Below are 15,200 nucleotides of genomic sequence, written 5' to 3' on the forward strand. Positions count from 1 at the left end.
GATGTCTGGAGGAAGGTGAACTTCAGCTGGTTAGGAGATGACCTTTGACCCCTCCCAGGTTGATGGGCAGCAACAGTTTCAGCTCTGATGTCGTTGATGATTTCTGAGACTGTGAACAAAGATCTGGATGTCGAATATCAGACGGTTAGTCAGTCGGAGTGACTCTGGTGTGTTTAAAGTATGAGAGAAGATTGCTGCTGCAGCATTATGCTGTGCTGCTGCAGCATTATGCTGTGCTGCTGCAGCATAATGCCGCTGTGCTGCAGCGTGGCTCAGCCGTTCCTCTGAGAGCTCAGTTTTATCTCCTGCTGGATTCCAGAGTGTAAATCTTCCAGCTTGTATGTGATTATTTACGTTCTGACTTCCCTCAGTGCTGCCGAGCCTCCAGCAGCTCTGAAGTTAAACAGAGCAGAGCGGAGGAGCTTCAGCCGACCTTTGAACTCTCTCTCAAACTATCAGGCCTTTAATGAAGCTGCTGAGGGAGCGAAGCCCCGGCTGGAGCCGCTCCAGAGATCCTGAACCGTCACAGCGTCACGTTTTGAAACGTGTGTGACAGAGAAACCTTCACTCTGCTGCAAACGCCGGGAAACCCAGCGATAAACACGGCAGGGACCTGTGTGTGTGTGTGTGTGTGTGTGTGTGTGTGTGTGTGTGTGTGTGAGGACAGAAAACAGCAGCCTGCTTCCTTTGTGTACATCCTTCAGACTTTAATAGTGAAGCCTAAACAAAAGAACAAAGAATACAGTAAAATAAATAAGAATAAAAAATGCCACAAGCACATTTCATTTACAACAAAGCAAAGCAACATACTGAGTCTGGCTTCCATATATACAGAATAAAAAATATACTTTTTATTCTTTGTCCACTTTTGTTCAGTGTCAGTATTTATATTATTCTTATTTTTATATAAAAACAGCATCTAAACACATACAGCCATGTTCTATTAGCTTTTGCTTTTTTAGCACTGATATTTAATTTGAGTCCATAAACAAGGAGGAACTGAAACATGAAACCAGGGATTTATTTAAACCTTCAGCTCTGAGCTGCTCCTCAGTGTGGAACCAGTGACGGTGAAGAGCATTGTGGGAAATAGAGTTTACGAACATGATCTGTCAAAACTTAATAGCTTCCAGAAACTAAATGAGTTTGAAATGAAAGACATGGATCAACATCAGTTCTGACCTTTTTCACACGTCTGAACAGTTTTCTGATTTCTGAAGGTTTAAATTGATCAACGATGAATCCGAAGGTCAGACGGACTCTTTGGTGTTCGAACAGGAAGATTTCATCCGTTTTCTGCTCTGGGTTTAATTTACGACAGACCAAAACCATTTTCTGCTTTGGGTCTAAATGCTCACAGCTGCAGACAGGAAGTCTCTTCATTCAGAAAATTCATGAGAAACATGGAGCCATAAATAACCTGCATAATCATAAACATCTCAGACCTCCTCCTTCATGACTCAGACAAATACTTTAATAATTCCCATTAAATTATGATAATCAGGATTAGACTGAACCTTATGGATCTGATGATGATTCACTTTGGGTCTGATGAACTGAACTGATTTGGTTCTGGAACCAGAATCAGTTCAGTTTCTCATAAAGTGCCTTCAGATGATCAAAAGTAACGTTTAAGTGAGCATCAATATGCAAACATGAATAAATATTATATTTTTAACATTCAGAGGAGACAAAGAACCAATCAGACGTCCTGTAGGGAACTTTCACCCTGTCAGGTTTGTTTTTATGGATCTGATCCGATACCGTTAAAGAACTCTGCAGAGAACCGACCCGGTTCGTCGTTCTGTAGGCTGGAGTCTCTAAAGTGAAACCAAACGGATGTTTTCTTCCCAGCAGGTCATTAAACCAGAGGGACCCATAAGAACCACAACCAGAAGGTTTCTCCCTCCGAGTTCAAACATTTAAACTCTAAGAACTAAAAATGTTTTATTAAAAACCAAACATGATTTATTTTGATCTCCAGGGGAATCGTTTGAATTAACGTCGCGTTTCACTGGTTCTGAGGTTAAAACTCCCAACGCAGCGGGGACCAATCAGAAGCCTTGAACCGTGACATGTGACCTGTTGACCTCTGACCTGAAGTCAAGTCGCTATAGTGCAAAAAATAACACAACGTTTGTAACGCTTCTTAAACATGAAAAACTGAAATAATAACACAAAATATTATTAACAAGAATAACATTAATATTATTAATATACTTACTAACAATAATATTAATAATAACATCAACATGGTTACCATGGTAACGTAAAGAAGTGTTTGGTTCCAGCAGCCGAGCCAACTTGTTTTGTTCAAGTATCTCTCAACACACACACACACACACACACACACACACACACACACACACACACACACATCCTCTCTGTCTCACACACACGCACACACACACACACATCCTCTCTGTCTCACACACACACACACGCGCACACACACACACACACACACACATCCTCTCTGTCTCACACACACACACACACACACACACATCCTCTCTGTCTCACACACACACACACACACACACACACACACACACATCCTCTCTGTCTCACACACACACACACACACACACACACACACACACACACACATCCTCTCTGTCTCACACACACACACACACACACACACACACACACACACATCCTCTCTGTCTCACACACACACACACACACACTCTCCACTCGTACACTTGGACATGGTAACGGTGTCTCCGCTCCTCCTGCAGGTAGAAACAGATGCAGGACAGGAAACAAGTTGCATAGTTTGAGATCTTTCAGTTTTTCAGGCCTCGTCTCTCTGAAGTCCCACTGCTGCAGCGGTTCCTGAACGCCACATAAATACGCCTCGCTCCCTCCGTTTGTAACAAAAATATATTAGATATTCATTTTTTGTCTTTTTTCCTGGTTTTTCAGAAAGTGCCATCGAGACTCTGGCTGAGTTTGACTCGGCGAGTCTGGAGACGAGTTTCCATCCCAGAGAGCGACGGCGCTGCCGCCTCCTCCGTCCCCTCCGGTCCAGTTCGGTCCGTCCCGTTCGGGTCCGAGCGTTTACGAGCAGCCGCACTCCTCCACGATCATGTCCTTGATGTCCTTCTTGATGATCTTCTGCTCCTCGTTGTAGTAGAGCATGGACATGGCGCGTAGCCGGGTGGGCACGCAGCACGACCGCAGGTTCTGGAAGGGGGTGTAGCCCCGCATGCGGTAGTGGCTGATGACGGTGGAGTGGAAGGACAGCGTGGAGCCCGCGATGCTCGCCACGTGGGACGGGCACTCGCCCTCGCAGTAGTTGGCGTGGTAACCGGACGGCGCGATGATCCAGTCGCTCCAGCCGATGTCCTTGAAGTTGACGTAGAACTGCCTCTTGCAGCAGACCCTCACCTTCCCGTCGCACTCCAGGCCGCGCTTCCTGCGCCGCCGAGCGTCGCCTCCGTCGCCCTGCCGCACCACGGCCATGAGGAAGGGCCGGTGGGACTGCTCCCTCTGGTTGCCGCCGGAGACCAGGACGAGCGTGGCGCCGGAGTCGCCGCACAGCGGGCAGGAAACCCGCAGGCTCAGCGCGCTGCTCCGCCGGCTCTCCAGCAGCGCCTGCACCGCCGCGGACACCGGGAAGGTGTGCCAGCCGCTGCGCCGCGTGTCCACCGTCTTCTCGGCCAGCAGGACCTCGTCCTGCGGCGTGGCGGCGCGTCCGCGCTGCTGGAACAGGCGGATGGTGACTTTGGCTCGGCTGCGGTTGGTTTTGGCCAAGCGGAGGAAGAGCCAGACGTTGGCCTGCTCCACCAGGGACATGTCGCCTCCATCCTTGGACAGGACGAAGTCCACCACGCCCTGGGACTCACCTGGAGACACAGGGAGAGGACAGCGTTAGGTCACCTGCTCTGCTCTCTGATTGGCTGACAGGTCAGACCAGAGACTTCCTGATCAACAACCAGAGACTCATGGGAGGTGAAGTTCTTTAAACCGTCATCACCTTGGAAAGAGGAGAAACGGTGAAGAGAAATCTGAGTTTTCATCCCAAACTACTGGTTGCCATGACAACAAACACACACAACGTCACCTCAGAGATCAGAGTGTGAGCCACACACACACACACACGCACACACACACACACACACACACACACACACACACACACACGCACACACACACACAGACTCAGCAGCAGCGGTTGGAGCTTCTGCAGTTGGAGGTTTTTATAGCAGCTAATGGTTCCCACCAGAACCTGTGTGGTCTCATCCTGCTGCTGGTTCTGATGGTGAGACGGCTCCGGACCTCCAGAACCAACATGGTGGAAAACCTGCAGCGTGTCGCTTCGTCGGCGTGAAACCCTCCTGAGGACTTTAACTAGGACGAAAACACGAATTCCTCCTAGAAAGTTCTACGTTCAGGAATCGGTTCTGCGTTCTGCTGCTGTTCCTCCCTACAGTCACCTGGTACCTGCTTACAGCAGCAGAACCAGGCTTCCTGGACCTTTGCTCTCCAAACGCCCCCGGCTCTGGTCTGGGTCGATGAAGCTGCTTGTGGTTTCCACTCTGTGGGTTTTACGGCGGTTCTTCCTCTGGTTGCTCACATGTGGTGCAGCTTTATGTTTCCTGGCAGCCTGCAGGCCGGCAGCGCGACTCCCAGCATGCTCTGCCTCGTGGGCAACGCAGAGCCGAGTCACGACTTCAGAGTTTATGAATGTCAGCAGCAGCGATGCTCAGTTAGACGGTGTGAATGGGCGACAAGTGTGTGTGTGTGTGTGTGTGTGAGGAGGCGGCTTCACTGAGTCCATTAGAGCATCTTAAGAGACGTTTGGAGGCGATTATCTCACTTAGATCATCATCACCTCCAGGAGACAGAAAGTAAAGAGTTCTGTTCATTCATCCTTTCTGAGGACCGGCTGGACTGGACCGGGCCACAGAACCGGCCGGTTCTGGTTCCAAACACTGCCTCTTCTTCTACTTGGCTGCAGGTTTGGGTCACTTTACGGTCCTGCAGAAGAAGCTCAGTTTGGTCCGATCCATCTTTCAGAACCAGTGGAAGGAACAAGAACCGACACAGACGGGTCAGTTCAGGATACCAGAACCAGACGGAGCGGTCCAACAGAACCGCTCATCAACCAGGTACAGGAGGAGTTGAAACCCAACAGGAATAATCTGAACCTTCGTTAAGCTCCGCCCACTTTAGAGCAAACTGGATCAATTTCACCGTATTTTAATCGAGAGAAAACCCAGAGATCAGGTTTCATGCAGATGTTCTGGTTCCGTCAGCTGCAGCTCGTCTTACTGTACCAGAACCGGTTCTGAACTCCAGCTGGATTTTCTTCTGCTGGAAGAACCAAGAAGTTTGTCTCTGAAGTGAGAAGCAGATAAAAATCCATCTGACTGACTAATAGATGAAAACCCGACGCAGCTTGGCAGAAGAGCCGATCTGAACATTTTTCATTTTTTCTCATGAACTTCTGCTCCGGCTTTAATGAAAACAATCTGCAGAATGCATCCCATAATTGTCCGTCACTGTGGGGAATTTTGAAGCCTCTCCAGATGCAGATTCTGTGGATGGTTCCTGTCGAGTCGTTAAAATGATCCGCGGCTCGTTGTGAGAACATTTACGACCAAAACAAACATAAAAATCTGAAGTTCTGACACAAAGTTGGACCCCAGGAGCCTGGAATAAACTCCAAAACCTAAACCCACCAAACCATCAAATAACTCAGATTTCTGATTGTTTTTAGACCACCAAACGCAACATTTTTATAATTTCACTGATTCAGTCAACATGAAACCAGTTAGCTTCAGCTAGCAGCTGGTGGAGCAACGCCTGATGACCCAATGCTAAGATGTTCTGGTTCCTTCATTAAACATTAAAGTCAATCACTATAAAGGTCAAAGGTCACCTCAGACCTCCATCAGCTGCTGATGTTTTTTATGAATCCGCTTCAGTCTTCACAGCATCTTCTGTCCAAATGAGGATTTTATATCGACTTCAGTTCTTCATAGTAGCTGTACGAACTGTTACTATAGTTACTATACAGTTACTATAGTACTATTTACTATAATACTATTTACTATAGTAACTCTATAGTAACTGTACAGTTACTATACAGTTACTATACAGTTACTATAGTACTATTTACTATAGTACTATAGTAACTTCATAGTAACTCTACAGCTACTATACAGTTACTATAGAGTTACTATAGTACATAGTATTATAGTAAATAGTACTATAGTAACTGTATAGTAACTGTAGAGTTACTATGAAGTTACTATAGAGTTACTATAGTAACTGTACAGTTACTATACAGTTACTATAGTACTATTTACTATAATACTATGTACTATAGTAACTCTATAGTAACTGTATGAACTGTTACTATAGAGTTACTATAGTAAATAGTACTATAGTAACTGTAGAGTTACTATGAAGTTACTATAGTAAATAGTAACTGTATAGTACCTGTATTTGTGTCTAACCAATGTTTTCCCAAACCATCATTAGCATCATGCTAACTTGACTTTAACCAGAACTAATTCCCAGTTCATAACTTTGTTACCAACAAAGTTTTTCCAGTTCAGTTAAATTAATTCAGTTTATTAAACTTTGACTCAGTAAAAACTAAAACTAGTTTAAAACCTTTTTATCAACTAATTCACAGAAAATCTGTTTACTTTGTGGAGCAGAACTGAGGATCAGAACATTAAATGGTGATGTCCAGATGTCCAGATTCAGCACGACCAGAACCAGAACCAGAGCGGTTCTGTCTCAGAATCCTGTCCAGATATGTTCTGCAGATCCACAAACCCAGACCAAAGTTCTGGTTCCTGACCAGGTCCACCTGGAGACACCAACATGGTCCCCTCCAGAACATAAGAACCTGCTGGTTCTGCTGGGTGCCAGTTCGGCCCGGTTTGAAACCAGCGGGATCTGTTTTTACTGGCGGTTCTGGAATCGGTTCCATGTGCGGACTAGCGGGCCGCTGGGTGTGAACAGCGCCGGCTGTTAGCGGCAAATAAAACCGAGCCGTAAATCGGTTCCAGCAGCCGGATCCGGCTTCAGACGGCAGGGAGCCGGTCCAAACTGCGCTTCCCCGTTCTGACACAACGCTTTGGACCGGAGCGGTCTGAGCGGGGTCAGAACCTCTTCCAGCGCCAGCCTGGTTCCCACAGTCAGCCCGGGAAATAAAGAGTTCCAGTCGGACCTGCAGGAGGAACCGATTCAGAACAGAACCAGAGAACAGAACCTCCACATCTTCCACAGCAGGAAGGAAACACTTCCTGCCAACGGCTCCCCGTCTGCAGAACCAGAACCAGAACCTCCTGCAGAGGATAGAGAGGAACAGCTGAGGGTCGCTGAAAGTTCTGCAGAACCAGCTGATGGTTCTGTTGGAGCAGAAATAGAACCGGCAGGAAGTTCTGGACATTTTTATCAAGACAAAGTTCTTTTGGACTCCGTGTCTATCTTCCCGGGTTTTTGGTTCTGGTCCAAGACCTCGGGGCAAAGCGTTGCAGATTTCAGAACCAGGAAGACGAAGCGAAGAGGAAAAAATCGATTCCTGGTTGAGAAACTCCGGATCGTCTCCGGACCCTGATGGAACGTTTCTAAAGTCCACAGAGACGTGAAGGTTGGGTCTGTAACTGGACCCAAAACCTGGAGAACAGGAACCAGTTACTGACCAACCCAACCGGTTCTCTTCATCACTTTAAACTCCTGAACTTTGGTTTTTATTGAAAAATATTCAATCTTACCAAGTTAAAAGCTTCTTTAAGTTTTAACTCAATAATTCCTTAAAGTTGATATTTGGTTCTGCTGATTATTTCATTCTTAGCGAAACATTTTTCTGTAGTGGAAGTGAAATAATCTCCCAGTGGAACTAGAACTTTTGATCAATATTCAAAAATGATTGACTTAAAGCAGGTTCCTAAATCTAAAGTTAGTTTTGTCTTATTTTGAAGTGAACTGAGATATTTACACTAGAAACCAGACTGAAAATTGTACATAGATTTTGTTTTTCAGTGCAGGATCTACTTTCAGCAGTGGATGAATCGAGTCATGTTCCGTGTCAGCGGGTCTTCTCCCAATCTGCAGCTGTTTACTACGGAGTGACTCATCTGTCCACACAGAGCATCTCTGTCACACATCAAAGCCGAGCCAATTGAGATGATGGACGGACGGCCCGACCCAAAACTCCAACCGCTGCGGCTCCGACTGCACGGAAACTACCGTAAACACGCCCTGAACGCACCACGGAAACTACCGTAAACACGCCCTGAACGCACCACGGAAACCACCGTAAACACGCCCTGAACGCACCACGGAAACTATCGTAAACACGCCCTGAACGCACCACGGAAACTACCGTAAACACGCCCTGAACGCACCACGGACACAACTGTAAACAGGCCCTGAACGCACCACGGAAACTACCGTAAACACGCCCTGAACGCACCACGGACACAACTGTAAACAGGCCCCTGAACGCACCACGGACACAACTGTAAACAGGCCCCTGAACGCACCATGGAAACTACCGTAAACACGTCCTGAACGCACCACGGACACAACTGTAAACACGTCCTGAACGCACCACGGACACAACTGTAAACACGTCCTGAACGCAACACGGACACAACTGTAAACAGGCCCCTGAACGCACCGCGGAGAGGCCTGTAAACACGCCACGCAGAGCGGTGCCGCGGTGGGGAGGAGAACCAGAACTATGAGAGAAAACATGACAGAACACAGAATAAACAGAACCAGAACCAAACAAGGTTATAGCAGCAGAACCGCACCAGACAGATGTTCGTGTCGTCCAGTCGGCGGCGGCCTGCGGCTCCCCGTGGCCGTCAGAGGTCAGTGAAGTGACCCCGAGCTGGTGGCGGCGCTGCCAGAATAGACCCAACAAAGGCGGGTTTATTCTGCGGCCGGGCAGCGAGGGAAGGCCGGGGTGAGCGCGCGGAGCAGGCGGATGAAAGTGCTTCCAGGAATGTCGCTAATGATGTGTTCAATTAAGTTCAATTAGCCTAATTGTCCTCTGTGTGTGGTGAGGGACGGGGAGAAGATAAACAGGGACGGACTCTAAACAGAGGACAGGAAAAAACAGGGGACAGATGGACATTGTCCCCGAGCTGCTAAACAGAGGTTGACACTTGGTCTCCACCAAGAACCCAGTCATCCCTGCGCTCCCGTTCCCGCCATCTCCACGGCCCAAAATAATTACTGCGCTCCCTGAATGCACCGCTTCTTTCCCAGGAGGCTGCAGGGCCTTAAGCATTTAATGGAGGCGCTCTGCAGGCTAGGAGACTTTACTGGGCCGCTGGTTTCCATCAGAGATCTTCTACGGAGACAGATGCTCCTTCTCAACCCAGTGGTAAGGAAAGTGGGCGGGGCTAAAGGAACAGCTGCTGCTGCCAGGTAGCTAAGCTAGTGTTAGCTCACAAAGCTATCGCTCAACGCCGTGACACAAACACTGACACCTAGTGGCCAGTTTGGATTTACATGTTTATATTTAGAAGATGGGGCCTCATGCATAAAACCTGCGCATTAAATGTGCGGCGCCATATTTGACGCACAAGTCAACATGTATAAAAATTTACTTTGCGTTAAAGTTTGCATAAAATATACGCAAACTTTTTCACTGGTGTGAAAATGTTCAGCAGTAACAAAAACTTTAACTATGAACAATAATAAACTATAAAATGTCAAAACTCACTAAATCCACTGAAATCTGATCCAGTTATTTAGACCAGGAAGCATCAAACCTGATGATTTTCATGATTTTAATATTTTAGTGTTTAAATGATGAAACTGAACCACATTTATCCTCAGACAATAAGCTAACACACACACACACACACACAAAATAAAGAAAATAAAACTTCACTAGAATGTAAATAATAATTTTCCTCAGTTTGTGTCTCATAATGTAACGCTTCGTCTGAATGAATCTATGGGTCATTTATTCTCAGTAAAAATGAAACCTGGTTGGATCAGCAGATTAACTCCAGACAGTTTGATTATTGATCAGGTGATCAGGTGTGGAGACAATCCCAGGTATATCAGTAGCTGCACCAAGGTGAGCTGCTACCTGAGGAGCTTTGGCTCTGATGGAGAACATGGAGCCATTGATCAGAGATCAGATTGATCTGATGGTTTCTTATCGTTTAGATTCATCCAGACTGATCATCCTGGAGCTCTGAGCAGAACTTAAAGCAGGTACCGGTACCGGTACCGGTCCAGCTGCAGCCGTCCTCCAGTGGAGCCAGAAATCATCTGGACTCTGTAAATTCATAATAAACGTCCATTTTCCTCTCAGTGACTCTGAGTCTTTAAATCTCGGCTGAACGCTTTGATGTTCTAACAGGCATTTACAGAATCTCTTTATTTTATAGTTTTTATTATTTGGATTTTTTTCTTTCTTTAAAATGTATTATTTTATTATTGTGAGGTTACATTATGTTCCCTGAAAGCACCTTTTAAAAATATATATCATTATTATTATTATAAATATTTATTCTGCTACAAACAATGACGTTGCCATGGTTACTGCTCCACCTGGCGGCAGACTTCCTGGTATTTATACTGATTTACATGAAGATGTTTATGGAGGCGACAGACAGGCGGAGCAGCAGCTGATCAGCTTCCTGTAAACCAGGATTAATAAAGGAAAGCTGCGCGGCCTCCTGCTGCACATGGATTTATGCATAAGATTATTTTGTGCCGCACTTTTCTACATTTTTCCGTACGCCAAGTCTTATTGTGAAAGGTCGCTCTCTGTTATGCATGAGGCTCCTGGTGTTTTGTTATAAACTTTTTAATATTATTTGTTCCGTTAACTTTTATAATCATCTAGTTTCTGCGGTTCTATATTTAATCTCTTCATAAATAATCAGAAAAATGACGTTTAATTCAACTTTTCTACATCCTCTAATATTTTCCTTTATTGTCTTCCCCAGTGGTTCCGACCAACCGGACCGGTCCGTTCAGCTGATTCAACGATCCACTTTTTGGCTCCTGATCCAGTCAGAGCAGCTCAGAGGCGCCCCCTGCTGGTCGGTGTTATTTACCTGCTTCCTGCTTAATTAATGTTTAATCTGGGATTAGATCATCTCAGTCATAATTCATCTGGAGTTAGACTGAGTGAAGTGAAACGTTGTTCAACACGTGGCTGAACCTTCAGCTTTAAGCAGATCATTATTTTATGATTCGATTTTGTATTTTTATTTTGTGAGCATTTCTGAATCTTCTTGATGTGGCAGAAAACATTTTCCAGGTCAGAATGAAGAATCGTGAGTCAAAGCTTCAAAGAGTCTGAGCTGATGGCTCATTAGCTCCAACCCCTCCAGTCTAAACTGGGCCATTAAAAGGGAATCTGCTCCCAGAGAAACGCCGTTAAATGACGAGTCGGTTGCTGTAGTTTGTTTGGAAACCAGACCCAGAACCTTTCATGAGGGAAAAACGTTGAAGCTGCTTTGTGATCGAATCATTCTCAACTCGACACAAATGTAAATACTTCATCTGCAATGTGCCTCTTCTTACGTTGGATGGGAAAATTGCTTCAAGATGTTGACTGTAAAGCGCGCTCTGGCTAACCACAAGTGTTTTTAGCTGCGTCCCACAACTCTGCAGCTCTGCAGCGGCAGCAACATGAAACGTGTTAAATTCCTCCTCAAACGCTCAGCCAGGCGTTCACATGACAACCCCCAGATAAAAGCCCAATAAACCCGAGCCAGAGGACCGGGCCGGTACCGTCGCCCGGGTTCTGGTAGCACCAGAACCTCCCAGATTCTGCTGACGGAGAGGAACTTTCTGGGGCCGTTTAACGCCCCGATGATCTTCAGTTTACTGGCTGAGAAAAGAGCCGTAAACGGCGCCTGCAGCTCCAAACCGACCAGAGAACAAACCCACAGAATCCAATCAGAACCGAGCCAGACCGGGTCCAAAGCTGGACTGAACGACTGAAACCTTCAGACTGCTGGATCAGAGCCTGACAGACAAGATGCAGGGTTTAGTTCTTCTTTGAAATAAGTTTCAACATAAAATATTAATTAGTTTATTTACATGTTAATTTAGATCAGTGATGTTTTCTTTGGCAAACGGATCCAGTTCATCTCCAGAACCGTTTGATCCGGTCCGGTTCAGTCAACTGGGTCGGGTTTTGATGCAACGACTGGAGAAGAACAGACATTCAAGGAAGATCTGGATTTTGGTGCAGCAAGAACCCGGTGACAGTGGAGAGAAACAACTTCCTGCTAACAGGAAGGAAACGTCCAACAGAACCAGAACCAGAATGAGCGACCGGCTGGGAACCAGAAACACTGCCTGTGAGACGAAACTCTGGGTTTAATCAGATCTGATGGGCTGCAGGAAGCGGCTCAGTGAAGTTCTGATTGGTTCTGATCCAGACGGAATTTCAGGGAGGATGGCGAGGCGGCGTGAGATCAGAGCAGCTTCAGCCCGTTTCTGTCTCGGTGAAGCTGCTCCGACCGATCCGATCCGACCCGATCCGATCTGATCCGCTCCGCTCCGCTCCATAAAACTCTTTTCCATCTGTTGCTCCAGACTCTCGCCTACAGAAACCCAAACTGCTGCAGCAGACCCAGAGTCCCGCCCACACGGCGCCGCCGCTGACAGGTGAGCCGCCGCAGCAGGTAAACTCGGCTCCGTCTGCTTAAACAACCCAACTGGACCTTCAGAATCGGATCTCAACCCGGATCACCTTCAGGAACCCTCAGGAGTCCTGGTGCTGTGACCCGTCACTGACCCGGATTTAAAGGTGTTAAAATGGGCGAAGCGTGCCCTGCAGCTGGTCTGCAGGTTAAAGGTGACGAAGCCGTCTAACACCTGACCCCCCCACACCCCCCCCCCCCCTCCCCACTGCACCGTCTGTCAGGAAAACAAACAGATCAGAACCCGGCGGCTGCGAGATCAGGTGGACCCGACGCCGCTGCAGTGTTTACTCACACACACACACACACACACACACACACACACACACACACACACACACACACACACACACACACACACACACACACACACACACACGCACGCACACACACACACACACACACACACACACACACACACACACACTCTCCCTCTGAGTGACGGCCGTCTGCCAGACTCACCAGCCTCGGCGAAGGTGATGATCTCCGTCGTCTCCGGCGCGTCGCCGCCGTCTCCCGCCCGCGCTCCGGCCGCCGCCGCTCCTCCCCCCTTGCCTCCTCTTCCTCGCGCCTCCTCCTCTCCCTCGATCTGCACGCTGCCGTCCTCGGCCACTCGCCCCACGTGTAGCTTGCGCAGGGCGTTGAGGAGTGCGGCGCGCGGCACGGGCCGGGTGATGTTGGGCCGGGCCTGCAGGTGGAGCATGTTGAGGATGTGCCTCTTCACCGCCTCCACCACGTCCTGCTGCGCCGCCTTCTCCTCCGCGTACGCCGGCGAGTCGCCGTCCGGCCCGTCGCCGCGCCTCATCCGGGCCAGGGCGCAGGACGGGCAGTGGGCGCCGGCGGCGTCCGGCGGCGACTGGAGCGTCAGGGACAGCGGCCCGGAGGGCAGGTCCGCTCCACCGCCCTGGACCAGAACCAGAACCAGAAGGACCCAGCCGAGGAACGGTAACACAGACATGTTGCCACCAACCGGAGGGACGGACAGAGTCCAAAAAGTCCAGAAGTCGAATAAAATTGAGTCCAGAGGAAAGAGTTCCTGGGTTCTTTGTCTCTTCGCTCAGAAGTTTGGAGCTGAAAGTTGAGCTCAGCTCTCGGTTCACCTGCCAACCAGGGAAAAACTGCAACGAAGGAGAGAAAACACAACGGCAAGGGAGAAAATGAGTAATCCTCCTTTTTGTCAGGGACAGATGGCTGCAAAATGTGGAGGCGTCAAGAAAGAAAGAAAGAAAGAGAAGAAGAAATAAGAAAACAAGAAGAGGAGAAACTCAGGAGATGAATGGATGAAGGACGGAGGCTGTTCCCGGGGTGAATCTCTGCAGAGTGTGTGTGTGTGTGTGTGTGTTAGAGAGGACTAAGTTATCCCAGATGAAGGGAGTTCCTCTCTCTCTTTACCTCTGCTCCCTCCCTCTCTCGCTCCGTCAGACTGGAGTGCGCTCTCTCGCTCACCAGTTGAATGATTTTAGCGGAGTGGGCCGGTCTCTGTCTGCTGCGGCTCTCGGCGCCTCCTGCCATAAGTACAGCTGCCTCCTCCCTCTCTCTCCTCCTCCTCTCTCCTCCTCTCTCTCCTCCTCCCTCTCTCTCCTCCTCCCGCTCGCCGGTGACGCACCGCGCTCTTCCCCGCACGCGCCCGCCGAGTGAGCGAGGGTTAGAAACCGTGACTCTTCCCTCCATCTGCCGCGCGTCTATCAGGCAGTCGGTGTTTGGTCTGGTGGCTCTCGGCTCCGGTCGGCGCCGTCATCGTCTCGTCTCGGGGCGAGAAGGTAACGGATCGGCGAGCCGGTCCAGAACCCTCCTGGATGTGATGTCATCGCCGCTGCAGACGGAGCCGTCGGGCTCTTGGGACGGTTTGTCCTCTGGGTGATGAAAACTTTGAACCATAAACCTCTGATGGTTCTGGATGACCAGGATCAGTCCTTCGTTCTCCGACCCAAACGGCCGGAGCAGAACCGACCTGGCTGCTGCGGCCCATCGTGAGACGGTTGAACAAAAACATCGTCACAGGAAGGAGACGGCAGATCAACGAAGCAGGAAATCAAAAACTTTCCAAGTTGTTCTGGTTGAAACGTCTGAAGATTTTCTGCTGTAATAATAAAATAAAAATAATAAAACCTTCAGCTAAGTTAGGAGTTTAACCTCAATGGACAGATCAAGTCCAGTTAAATGTCGGCTGTGTTTCACAGCTGGTGTGAAGGTCCAGAACATGAACCGGACCTTCACATGTGATGTCATCACATCAGCTGCTCTCATTTCCTCAGATCTTCATGAATCTTAGAGCCTCAAAGGATTTTAATGCAACATGAAACATTTTCCTCATTTCTGCTGTTGGATTCTGGTTTTCGTGTGATTAAACTGAAACGTTTTATAAATCGATCAGAGATGAGACTCAGTGTTTGTCCGTGATGTTGCCGTTGCCGGGTTTCCTGGTTTCCTGTTGGCGTTGCCGGGTTTCCTGGTTTCCTGTTGGCGTTGCCAGTTTCCTGGTTTCCTGTTGGCGTTGCCAGGTTTCCTGGTTTCCTGTTGGCGTTGCCGGGTTTC

The 15,200-nt window shown here is 48.2% G+C and overlaps 1 protein-coding gene across 1 annotated transcript; it reads right to left on the bottom strand.

Moving 5' to 3' along the window:
- Positions 1-2,629: 2,629 nt before the first annotated feature.
- On the bottom strand, positions 2,630-14,196 carry LOC102225600 (inhibin beta A chain-like). The gene is made up of 3 exons (XM_023325911.1): positions 14,058-14,196; positions 13,128-13,783; positions 2,630-3,854 (listed from the first exon to the last, which is right to left on the bottom strand). The coding sequence occupies exons 2-3, from the start codon at positions 13,621-13,623 to the stop codon at positions 3,067-3,069; spliced, it is 1,284 nt and encodes a 427-aa protein (XP_023181679.1). The 5' UTR covers positions 13,624-13,783; positions 14,058-14,196; the 3' UTR covers positions 2,630-3,066.
- Positions 14,197-15,200: the final 1,004 nt, after the last annotated feature.

The sequence above is a fragment of the Xiphophorus maculatus genome, chromosome 21, assembly GCF_002775205.1.
Source record: "Xiphophorus maculatus strain JP 163 A chromosome 21, X_maculatus-5.0-male, whole genome shotgun sequence".
Taxonomy (NCBI): Eukaryota; Metazoa; Chordata; class Actinopteri; order Cyprinodontiformes; family Poeciliidae; genus Xiphophorus; species Xiphophorus maculatus.